This window comes from Saccostrea cucullata, unplaced genomic scaffold (assembly GCF_032062105.1).
Source record: "Saccostrea cucullata isolate Sc308-1 unplaced genomic scaffold, CSIRO_AGI_Scuc_v1 ctg10554, whole genome shotgun sequence".
Lineage (NCBI taxonomy): Eukaryota > Metazoa > Mollusca > Bivalvia > Ostreida > Ostreidae > Saccostrea > Saccostrea cuccullata.
The window spans coordinates 45,917-59,508 of NW_026934655.1; the positions used below are offsets into that span (position 1 = coordinate 45,917).

Consider the following 13,592-nt stretch of genomic DNA (forward strand, 5'->3'; position numbering starts at 1 on the left):
TTACATGTAATGCAACCAGAATAGCAGTGTTACTTTGGACTGAATGACTTCTATACCATTTCACCACGTGGCATAAGGTGTTAATGGTCCTGGGACTTAAAACTCCCTATGGTTATTAGAAGCAGGACCAGAAATAAAAGTTAAAACAAGAAAAAGCTCGTACTAGTTCTTGCTGTATATATACAAAAAAAACGAGCTTTAGCTTAAAATAGAGGCCATTGCGTGTTCACCCACCCAGTTATTTACAATTGTTAACTTTTTGAATTACTGTACATATATCTTTTTATCCATACGTTAATTTTTCGGTTTTTGCCTTGATCAGATATCATTATTCGGATGGTTCACTGAACTAAATTAAACTTCAGTTATCCTCTTGCAAGGAGTTGGTCATTTCTAACTTTTGTTACACAGACTGGAACAAAATAATCTGCGCAAAATCCCAAATGAAAGAAACAGATTTTAACGATCGCAAAAAGCTTCATTATAAGGAGTATATCTGCCATTAATACTTATATGAATTACTTATATGAATAAGTGTTACTTTGAAATTACACTAACACATCATTAATACTAATGTCGGATATACTGGTAAACCCTCGAATTTGAAACAAAGACGCTCATAGATTTTGTGTATTCCCTAGCCACTCTTGTAGATATGATAGAAATATGTCCATTAGCGATATTTTGCTGATGCTTACCAGTATTAATCTTACTTATGTCAGTATATTTTAGTATTGATGTACTTTTTAGATTAAAAGAGAGAGAGACAGATCATCAGATACATGTGAGATAAAATTGTTTGGTCTAAGAGCAGGAATTTATTTTTGCATAGCTTTCAGAATGACTGCATACCAACGTCTCGAATTAAAATGATTAAAAAAAAAAGAAAATATGATTCGTTCAAAACAGTAAATTGAAGAAAAAAGATTGAATCTATTCATTTCGACCAAATTTGAACCGATTTTCACCAAAAAACGTGCACATCCCCCAAATACGCGAGTTTGTAAATAGTGAAAAAATATAGTAAAACTTAGTTATTGCGAAGTCACTGAGACCCATGAAATAACTTCGTTTTAACCGTAGTTAAGAAATTTGTTAGATTTATCATAGACCTAAAATGAGGTATATGGATTTATATAGCTGGGGATCCAAGATAACTTCGCTATATCCGTGAATTTGCAATATACCCGTGTTTGTGCTAAACTAGTTATCATATATCATATCCAAAACATTTGTTCGGATGATAAATAAATTCGGATTAAGCCATACAGACTCTGCACAGGCACTTGTTTCGGAAATAAATTTTAACCCACCGTACCGTACATGTAAAATGTCATGGGATAAAATTCATTTCCGAAACAAATGCCGCTGATATTTGAAGTTAATTAATATCAAATCTGTCGTTCTTAACAATACAAGTTGTCTCCCCTTTCGGCCGTATGACGTCATAACCAAATTACGTTACGTTTGAATTACATGACGGGGAAATAATACTGAGGCAAGTATAAAAAGTATTTAGACTTACTTTAGTTTGTTTGGCATTGTAATAACCAAAGTAATTTTATTTTTAAAAATCGCTCATGAGGGATTACATGTATTATCCTGACCACTGGAGTTCGTTCCTATCAATTTTACCAAAATTTTCAGTAAATTGAAAAAGGACGTAATACCTTCAATAATAACACGTGTTATTATTATATGTATTACATTTTTTTATTTACTGAAAATTTTTGTAAAACTGATAGGTCCGCGAACTCCTGTGATCATACAGTTTTAACTGTATTTTCGAATTGAAAGGCTTTTGAAAAATTTTATAATGTAAAAAAAAATAATAAAAATCAAGGTTCATAATGTTTATATAATGTATCTGTTGCTTATATTTAAGGAATAACTGTCTTATTTTTCGATTTCATGAAGTGATCAATCGATTGGCTTGCGTAATAATTTGCATAAACGCCGAAGGCGTTTATGCATAAAATTATCACGCAAGCCAATCGATTGATCATCTTCATGAAATTGAAAAATCTGACAGTTATTGAATTTCCTTATATTTACACGCTTTGATTCCTCCAATCCACGTGCTCCAAGCCCTGCTTCTGTCCAGCTGTTTGTCCCGCCCTGCACGTGGTTTTTTTGGAACCGCGCCAATACATTGATGGGGAAATAAAGTACATTTACATTTGGTAATTTTATCTCGGACAAAGACATTGGAAATGTAAATATTATGTAATCCAAAGTACATATTTTTGTCATTTTACGTGTTCTGATCATATTAAGAAGTTGCAGTTTTCTTTACAAAAATAAAAGTGCCATATAAAGGTATGAACCCCAAGGAATCTCATAAAAACCAGACTTCTTTAGTTCTTAGATCGCGCCGTATACATTCCTTTTACGCATTGTTCGGCCATATTAATTTATACCCCCGCTTGAAAAGCGGGAGGGTATATAGTAATCGGTATGTCCGTCCGTCTGTCTGATATGCTTTGGGGTACACATTTCTTTTCTGCAACTCCTCTCATACCACTGAATGAGATTTGATGAAACTTTCACAAAATATTTATAATTTATAACATATTGTCATTGTGCACTTCTTGTTTTACTTTTTGATCCGACACATATTTTAGGTTTCCGACAGCAAAAAATAGACACTGCCATTATATTCATATGGGAGGCGGGAGGTATAAATTAGTGAGTTCATTACTCACTGTACCTCTAGTTTTTTTTAGCCTCCATCTCTAAATAAGAATATTTGTATGAACATTTTTCGAATCCATGTGCAACATTTGGAATTGATTCAGATATTGAACTACAATGTACATGTAGTTATCACCCAAGAATGCCACCGTTTCGATATGACTTCAAAATCATATAGATAAATATACAGTAAGGTGGTCGCATGTTTTCTAAACTGAAAAAAATCCATTTTTTTGACATAATTATCATCATACGCAATTTTTGCAGAAATCATTAATACGGACGCGTTGGCCCTTGTTATACTCGTACCATCCTGTCATGACTTTGTCCATCTTTCCCTGTCTTGTATTACTTGTTGGATCCTGCAGCGGATTTATATTTGGATGTAAGTGCTTTCACGGATTATTGAGTTTCTTGTTACTTTTTAATCAGTTTCAGTATTTAGTTAAATATACTATTATTTTATAATATTTGGATCTCAATTACACATATTCATTGTATTTTTCAGCAAATGTGCATCCCTGGGACGGATTGAAAGGTAAAATCTACAATGCAACCAATGATTAAAACACTCCTCCACATACTGGTATAAAAAATTAATTGTTAGATTGGCTCCCTTTATAAGGAGAAAATTCTTCAAAACCATGTCAGTTTTTTAAATGTAATCATGCAACAATTAAAACGAATTTGAAATGGTTGATAAACTTCATAAAATCATTACAAGGAAAGATCCAAAGCGATTGTCAGTAAATGTTTTACCAAGCCCCTTTTTTACTCAACGAAAATATTAACAGCAGTAAAGGACAAACTTCAGAAGAACTGTACAACGATAATTTGAGAAGTGAAGTAAATCAGATGTGGTACTTACAAGTTAATAAGTAGATAACCAAGTTTTAGCATCAAAATAGGCGACTTTCAACACTTTACATACACCATAGTCAGCGGACTTTTCATCAGAAATTGAATTTTTAAATTTACTTACCCTGCCATTGGTCATTTGCATATTTCTTTTGTTAAATGTACACAAGTACCCCGAAGTTCCTAACTTACAAGATGCTCGAGTTTCCGATTTACAGTATCTACGTAGATTAATTGAAGCTCAAGTCTATCGGAATTCTTATGGGTACCAATTGCACCTCGCTGCTACCAACCTATTTTTATATTCATGTAAGAAAAATTTGTTTCATATTTGAATATTTTACAAGAAAGGGGCATTTATGCATGTTACATTAACAACAACAACAAGAAAAGAAAACGGCGATAAACGCGATCATGATTCTATTTTCCCCCTTCAATACTCTTTTATTTGTGTAGGAATGCACCTTTTCACCTGCATGTGGGGTATAAGTCTCCCAGCTGATTCGATTAACAAAGGCATGTACTTCAAACAAACAGTTTCCAAAACGAGCCAAGCTATTGGCAAAGAAGTTAATGAAACAAGGATATCAGCAGTGGCATTTGAAGTCATCATTTCTTTGGTCGAAACAACGATCATGTCAGCAAGTACAATCTATCATCAAGCCGACTGCTGACTGGCGTTTAACATATCAAAGATAAGAAAAAATATCTGAGAACATTTCCGTTGTATTAATGTGGACAATAAGCTTACGGCGGGTGTGAACGGTCGACAGCGGATGCTTACTTATGGTACTCTATCCCACCTAGCTTTGGTCAGTGTATTTGCTCTGCTGCTGATTGTATTGTTTTAATGGACTTGTGTTGTTATACTGTTTATTATCTCCATATTTCAATGAAGAACTCGATATAGGATTTAAGATCAATTTTAAAAATACATACATTTATGCAAAATGACACTATGATCTGAATGTCTAATGAAAAATTCAAAACTCACAACTGTAGACTGTAATTATTGTTTTGTTTTCTTTCACTGTTACACACATATTTATATACTTTGTTGGAAGTTAGATGGTAGTATTTTTGCGCACTAGTATTTGATGTCGGGATGCCTGTATATATATATATTTACAAAAAAAATAATGCATTTTTTTGTTTCAGCTGAGAACTAGAACTAGTTCCGGACAAAAAATGTAATTATGTTAAATCAATATAAAACTCTTCAATAATTAGCACATTACAAATGATAGACGTGTACGATATACTTGTTTTTTTTTATGTGTACCTTATCCCAGACTCTGATTTTTTGAGAATCTCTTGTCACTTAAAAACATTTCCCGCAAAAACATACACCGCAGTACACAAATCTTGTACATCGTACGGCCCGACTGCTTAGAGAATGCTAAAGAGTGCTACCTAAATCCTTAAATACATTCAACATTGGTTAAAAAAAGGAAAGGAACTCTTTTTTTCTCAAGACAATTACAATTTCAGGAGACTTGGGATGTAAACCTTTTTAAAAGACTTAGTATCAACTTTGCAATTTTAGTGACTTTGGGTTGTAAAGCTTCATCAGTAAAAACATTGTAAATTTCTGAGAATTAGGGTAAACCTTTCAATTGCAGTCAATTGTATCCATTTTTTAAATTTCAGTGACTTGGGGTATAAACCCTTTCAATAGTATCAACTTTGCTGACATGCCCAGAACAGAGGCCGAGGCCGAACAGAGTGGATTTACAATAATATCAGGTTGTGGTGAGTATATTTTGACTATTTTTTAGAATATCTGGATATTTCAATGGTCGAAATATAAAATGCTATTGAGTAGAATTATATCTGGATGATAATACATGTAGATTGAATTTGCCTACAAAATGAGTATCAACTTTGCCAACAAAAACATTTAATATGTTTTATCTTTTAATTTATTTGTTTACTTACATTCATATTAGGTGGACATTCACTGAATATGGTTGTGTATATAAAAAAGATATTTTTCATGCAGAATATAGCATAAACTATGAAACTTTATATCTTATTTCAAACTCTTGACTGTTTTGGTTTAATCTGTAGAGAAAAAATCTAAATTCTTAAAACACTTCATATCTCAGCATTCAAACCTTAAAAAACTCGTATTTTTTCAACTTGAAAATCTGATACCTTCTTAAAGTGTATAAATGTACACGTATGTCACATTTAGAACATGAAAATTTTCTTGGAAAGAGATACATGAAAGACAATGACCCTGCTGTCATCCTTATTTATGACGTCAACGGCTACATTGCTGGTATCCAAGCCGGGGTAAGCTAGCATTCAGGACCATACAATTGATGTGTGTTTTTCTTTAAAAGTGTGATGAAAACTTTTGGATTTATTATGAGGAAATCCTTAACAAATAACAAGCTAATTACATGAGGGCAACTTGGCTTTTGAATTAACAGATACCCACAACTCTGAGTAATGGTTATCCATCCTTAGAACTTCAGAAACATCCATTTGTCAGAGATTTTGACAAGCATTACATTACAGCTTACTTTGTGTCACCAGGTATAAAATAAATTTCTCATTATGAATTTAATTTTAATGAATGGTAGTTATATATGAAGGTAAAGTATTGTTTATATAATAATCTATATGTATTGATATTATAATAAAGTACTCTGAAAATTATTAAAATCTGACACTCATTGCAGGTTTAGGGGAGTGGTTGATTTTTAGTGTTTATTAAGCTGATAATTGTTGATTTTAGCTGTTTCCAGGCCTGTGGGTCATAAAACTAAAACGAGTCTACATGTACTTTTGATTTCAGTCTCACGTTTCCCAAAGGATTTAATAGTGGAAAAGTGAGACTGAGATCAAAAGTGAGCTCGTCTAAGTTTTATGTCCCAGGCCAGTTCTAGTCTGGAATGGTTCTGGTGATTAGTTCTATATCATATTTTTTTGTTTATAATATACTATATTTTATACAGATTTGATATGTACACGTGGGCGCACTTCCAGTGAGGTTAGTACCCAGGGTACAGGGACCGATCTGTACATACAAAATAGTACTAACCCAATGGAGTCTATAAAAATACCCCACCAGGAGGCCGACATTGGATCGACAAAATGGGTCAAAGGTCACTGCTTTCCGGCTATGGGTAAACACTTTTATTTTCTGATGAAGGATTTACCTGATTGTATCAATTGTTAGAACTATGTTTGAGACAATATAAAATGTTAACGTTGTTTGCATTATTAAAAAAAAAACCATTTTCCCATTATAAAAATATGGAATCTATCTGTTGCAATTCTAATTTAATCTCAATGACCAGCATCTAAATTTCCATATGTTAACTATATCGTATGTAATCAGAATCTTAAAAGTTCAGAATAAGGTTTAAGTTCTGCAGCAATATACCACCAATATCAGAATTCATATGAAGTAGAATTTATCAAAATGCACGTAAATGAAAATTAAAGGAAAAGTCTCTTGATGTGGCCTTCAGTTTAACATTTAGATACCGATATATATCGAAGAGGTTTGATCAATCAACAATATTCGTTTTCATTCCTGACACATGTTTCAAATTTAAGTATATTACAAAAAATGTATATTTTTATTCTTACTACAAACATGATGACTTTAACCCTTCTGTTGTCAACTTCCCTAAGTATGTATACCATGAACAATCACCATAAGATCATACTCTATGTACGATCAATTCCAAAATTAGTCAATGTATTGATTAATAGCCATTCTCTGTAACCACTTAAACTTTGTTGCCACGCATGGTCACCGATTTTGATGAAACTTCACCCATGCTTAGTACTTGACACCAGAAACAAATATCAAACAAAATATCGTTGCTATGTGTCTCCGTTGCTATGGCAACAGCCAGAAAAGTTTGAAAAATCGAGATTTTCAGCCACTTTAAATCTTGACCGTGGCTTAATAAAAACTAGAAAAAGCATACAAACCATTCTCACAAAAACATGACACCTTGATGTCACTTATACTGTAAAGAAACTGTTTAGAATATATCTCTAAGTAAGTGGTAACCAAGGGTACATTTGGAATACATTTAAAATGCTGAAATATGCTGCAAAACACTCCGTATTCACTAATGGTAGGTGTTACATGCTAAAACTCAATCAACGACTTAAGAAAAACAATGAAAATGTTTGACCTTAAGTATATAAGTATGAGCAATATTATTCTATAAATAACTTTTATGGTTGCCATGGTAACACAGTGTAACCATGCAAAACCAGTAACTAAGATTGGGTTAATGCTACTGTCTTGAGGAAAAACATGAAAATTCAAGATTGGCAAATATGCATCCTTAGGACCTTGCAATACCAAAACATAAGAAAAATTGGGTATAAATGCTACTTTGCAGTGTTACCATGGAAACAAAGTACCAGTGCTTAAAAGTGAATTATTTTTCGCTGCATTAAGAATTAAATTGCCATTTAATCAAGAAACAAATTAAAGGACTCAGCTTGAAAAGTACTTATCTGTTAGAACTGAAGTTGAATATCATATATTGATAAAGTTGGATGAATAAAACAACACTATTGCTATGGTTACCAAGAAGGGAAAATGTTCGATTTTGTGAACTTTATATCAATATTAAACCCTGTGTGCCAACTTCTTGCATCCACTTAGAGATTGGATGACAGTCAAAATTAAAAGTCAAGTTAGCTGTTTATAAATATCAATCATAAAAGTTTTGGGAATCTACATTTAAGGGTACGTATCCAAGGAAAGAAAATATTTTTCAGGTTTTTTAAGCATATTTTTTCTACTTATTTCCATAGCAACGCTCTATTTAAAGAATCTAATCTGAATTTTTTCAAATGGGAAAACTTGGAGCACACCAACATCTTATAAAATTGATCATTAGTTATGAGGAAATGTGCTTTTTTTAAAAGATAGGATCAGATTTAAACATACAGAGTGTTACTTTGAAGGCTCCCTGTGGTATAAAAACCTTGGCAACCATTGCCAACCAAAATGAAATATCATATTTTGTTCTTGGTATATGTTTCAAGGCTTTTTTTCTATTATTTGGTCACATTTCATCCTATAATTGCTTTTTATTTTTACGTGTATGATTTTATAAAATTCAATGAATATTTTTTTTTACTTTTGAATACTTTGTTACCATAGTAACGTATGTAATAGTTGATTTACCAAACATGTTCATCATGCATTTGAGACATCTGACCTTCAACTTTTGGAAACAGTCACTGCCAATTGTTTGCTTTGCCGCAAATGTTAACTGTGGGGCTCTAAACATGTTGAAAAATGCCATTTTCCGAACTTTAAGACATGTTGCCATGGTAACTATAAAACATAGCAACCAATTTTTGCCTGATTTCAGTTTAGGGTATCAATGACTTTTATCATAGAGAGTTTGGAGAAATTCTGAGACTATGCGTGCCACAGCTCCTATATAAAATTTCAAATCATTACAGAGAATGGTTCTTAATAAGTTGATAAAAACAATGATTCAACATTCTCGATTAAACTCAATAGTTCGCAAAGTCTATCGTCAATGCAATGGCCTTGTCACCAACTATCGTCTCTTATTTAGTCGAATGTTGGTTGGCGTTTAACAAACTAGTTGTTAATGCTTTTTGCACTAAATTGTCGATGGAGTTTTTCTTTATTCCCCAATTATGACCAGGAGCGCAGGGCGGTGACCGGTCGACAGGGGATGCTCACTCCTCCATGGCACCTGATCCCACCTCTGACCTTTAAGAGGTCGATCTTGTTTGTTCTCCTCCTGATCTAAATTGTGTTCTTAGTACAGTGTATACTCGTATATACTTTTGTAATGTTTAAAAGGACTTTTGAGTTTGAATACTCTTCATTATCTCAATATAATTCGAAGAAAATAAAACGATAACCTGACGTTACAAAGCAATAAAAGGACTATAAACCATTTACATATTGAAAATTTGCGTGACTTTTATTTCGTAGGTGTTCATTATTGGTACGACATTTCTCTTGACATGTCATGTGATCAACTTTTCCCTGTGTTCCTTCTATATAATGGAGGAGTCTTGAATGCGTTTGGTTGGGCTTTTAAGGCAGAGCTTCCATCACCAAGATACGAACACCCTTCACAATCAACGTTCAAAGTATGGATACTTGATTAATATTATTGTTTACGGAGTATTAAAAAAAATACTATTAAAATGTATGCCAAACTGCATTTCATTTTGGAAGTCATAAAGTTTTGGCTTATTGATTCCCCAATCGGTCTTTTCAAAAAGGGTAAGGAATAAAGTCATTGTACCTGAAGGATAACATATGTCACTGATTATAAAACTGATCATATATGGCTTAATTCCTCGGTCATTTAATATTTTTGAAAATTGGGACACAAAGCCAATTAAATTAACTGCATATTTAGTATATGAGTCGCTACTTTATCCATAACAGTAAGCATGTTATACTTTCAGAAGCAATTTTATTTTTAGAATGTAACATTTAAACCTGGTATGTTTCCGAATTATTTCACAAATAAATACGAACAATTTAGTCGGTTTGACCTTATGCCCTACAGGGAGCATAGCGGAAAGGTAAATTGAGTTGGTTGTTTTCAAACATGACGTATGGTCACTCATGGCAATTTTTTTTAAAAAGAATTCTTTTGTCGTTTTAGGCATTGCACAATAATTATTTTGAAATTAATTGTTCAGAGATCATAGTTTGCGCTTTTTTAAAACTACTACACTACGTTAATAATTATCTTTTCAGTATTATAACCATTTGATATTGAACATATAACCTATAATTGAATACTAGTATCAAGCAATTTAGTAATTTAGTAATTTCTTTAATTTCCTTTCATTTTAGGCTTTCATGCAAGTCAAACCTAGTTGTCTTGACCAAGCAGGGACGCTTTCCACACTTCATATTTACCTTAATGGACGTCCACAGACTGACTTTCTCTGCGATTAAATTTTTCTCTCGTGTATTTCATACCGTATTTAGTTTCAGTTTGTAAATAAGTAAGACCATTACAACAATTCAAAATAAAGAAATCAAGGAATAGACTATTCAATCTTTTTTTGCTTTCTCTTGATTGCTTCTTCTCGAAAATATGCATGACATTTTTCCATTTTAAAAACGATTAAGATTCCCCTTTATAAAAGAATGTTTTTGCCAAGTTAATTGAAACATGACCGGTTGTTCTAGAGAATACTTAAACATTTGTAGATTTTACAAAAAGGACTGACAGATGTCTAGAAATAGAGTAAAATGCAAGTGAGCTTACAACATAGTGTACTTTTTAAGCACTTAAATTAATCTTAGATTGTTATCATCTATGTCTTGCATGGAAAGCAGATCAAAATAAGTTTTTAAAATAAATGTGAATCGGAAGAAAAATAGACTTTAGTAAACAATGTCCTCTCAAATTTAATATGATTAAAGTTTTTAAAATGAATGTGAATCGGAAGAAAAATAGACTCCATATATATCCTATACCCTGTCCTCTCAAATTTTGAACGATTATAAAAAATCATCATATTACATGATACAGAGACTTCCGGGTGAATGAGTTCTGATACGCCGATGATAGAAATCAATATTGTTTTGTATAATGTTCTATTCATGGGAACACTTTTAATTGAAAGTACTTTTCTTGGAGCGAAAAATCAGTTTTAATTATTTTTTATAATGTATTTTTAGAATTACAGTGTATATTTCAGTCGAGCATTTTAAGGTCACCAGAGGACTCAAATGAACTATTGTCTCATAATACGTTATCCTTAAAGGTTTGAACATTTTCAACTTCTCTGAAATGTCAGATCAACCTTAATCCTTATTTGACATAAACAACGAGATATAGGTATAACTTCTTTTCATTCTATTGAAAGGGGAGAGGAAAATTCTTTCACTAAATAAAAAAATCTATATTAGTAGTTGATCTATGATCATACGATATGATATGAAAACATTACACCTTCCACAATCGTGTTTCTGCCTATGGATATTTACCAAACCAACTATTTGAATGGTAATAAATTAGCACTGAATTATATATATAATTTTTTTTAAAAATTCAACCAATTCCCTTGAAATGGTCAAGCCCATGAGTTAAGCTTTGTCGATTGTATTGAAGAAATACAATACGTTTCTTCTGTCTCAATATTACGCAGACAAATTATTGGTATGATTATTATATGAGTTAAGTCTCTATCGATATCGTTAATTTTGTGTTTTCTGGGTACACAGGCAAAAATGATTCTTATAAATTTATATGAAATTCACATGAATTTCATGTGGATTACTAGCATGAGAAAAGGACGAAAACAATACATTTGAAAATTTCAAGTGATTTTGACATTAATAACTTTCATATGAAGTGAACATGTCGCATTGATATCTTTAAAAAAAAAAAAAGAAAACATCACATGAAAGTGAAAGACTTTTTAGAAAATATATATAAATGTCATACAAACTTATTCACATGAAATTCGCATGAAAAGTAATTTTTACATTAAATAATGTCTTTTCAAATAAAAAGCTAATGAAATGAATATCATGTGAGCCACTGTTCCCTGTGTGGAGTCCAGAATGTAGCAGGTCATGATATCAGACATTGTATTCGATACCTAATAAAAAGAATGAAGATAACAAACAGTGATCGATCTCAAACATGTAAGGAATGAAGCATATTTCATATAACATAATTTGGGCAGTTTACGCATTATAAACAGCTTCTAAAAGTGTAAACTGTCCGAAGTTATATCATATCGTTGAAATAATCTTCATTTCTTATAATTTTATTACAGTGTAGACAATGAGAATTTTTTCTCCCAGAAAAAGGCATCAAAATTAGCATATTTTAAAAGTAACGTCAAGAAGAGTAATACGTTTTTGACGTAACTCATTGATGTGTAACAACTAAAATTAAATCATTCACAAAAATACAAATTTTTGAATGGGGCACACACACGAACCCCTTGGAAATTCAACAGGTGGAAAGGAGGAGTAAGCATATCCTATGGACAGGCCACACACCCCCTGACCTTTTGTTTGTTTTGTTTAATGTCCTTCTAGAGAAGTTTTCACTCATATTATGTCAGTGGAGAGCTCCAAATTTTGTCCCATTCTCGGCAATTATTGCCATTGAAAAGTGGGTGATCTTTTTTGGTGCCAGCAGGTACCTACTGCAACGCGGTTCATCAATTTCTATGGTCTTATCCGAATCTTGATCGGTCTCCCACGTTCCAAAATGGGATTCGAGCCCGAGATGTAATGATTAACGTCTTACTTTGCGCCAAACTTCCGCCAGAGTTCGTTTATACCAAACGCGGAGTGTGCAGAGGACTATGGGTAATATGACTTAGCGCCTCTAGAGCAGACCCATTAAACACTGCGCCACGCAGGCGATGTATTCATCATGAAGACTGAACATTCCGATCGATCCGTAGTCGAAATATTAGTCTAAAACAACGGCCTAACAATTTGTATGAAATTAGTCAGAATACGACGAATCACGTTATCATTGTCATTATAATGACCAAGAATTTACAAAAGCAAATTTAAAAACATACTTTTTTAAAACCCTGTTACATCAACTTATCTGTCGGAAAACTTTCCCATGGCTAAAACACTGATCGTTTTCATCGAGCATCCTAGGCTTCAGGAGTTTAAATTGGGAGATGCATTTGATAGTGAAAAACCCCCCGCAAAATAAACAAAGTTACGTTGAAGAAGTTAAATCATTTGCTTGTTAAATTTATTTTCATTGGCCTTTGCATTGTCAGTAAAACATCCAAATATGAAGACGTTGCGGACTCGTGATAACTGATATTTTAACTTCACGTTTACTTGGATGTATCGAATGTTTCAAATAAATAAATGTAACGATTAATAATACGTTGTCGAGATATTTAAAGTCAACTTAAACGCTTCAGCAATTTTATTATTTTTTAAATTTTTTATTTATTTATTTATTTATTTATTTTTTTGTAAAAAGTTTTCTGAATAAATTCTGCTTCAAAAGTTATGAAATCTGGTCAGGTTATGATGGGGC

At 32.4% G+C, this 13,592-nt stretch overlaps 1 protein-coding gene across 1 annotated transcript; it reads left to right on the forward strand.

The window, feature by feature from the left end:
- Positions 1–2,957: 2,957 nt before the first annotated feature.
- Positions 2,958–10,528, forward strand: LOC134241138 (uncharacterized). The gene is made up of 8 exons (XM_062723221.1): positions 2,958–3,079; positions 3,203–3,232; positions 5,203–5,304; positions 5,750–5,850; positions 5,991–6,096; positions 6,519–6,689; positions 9,521–9,681; positions 10,403–10,528. Exons 1-8 carry the CDS (start codon positions 3,013–3,015, stop codon positions 10,505–10,507), a joined length of 843 nt encoding a protein of 280 aa, XP_062579205.1. The 5' UTR covers positions 2,958–3,012; the 3' UTR covers positions 10,508–10,528.
- The last annotated feature ends 3,064 nt before the right edge of the window (positions 10,529–13,592 follow it).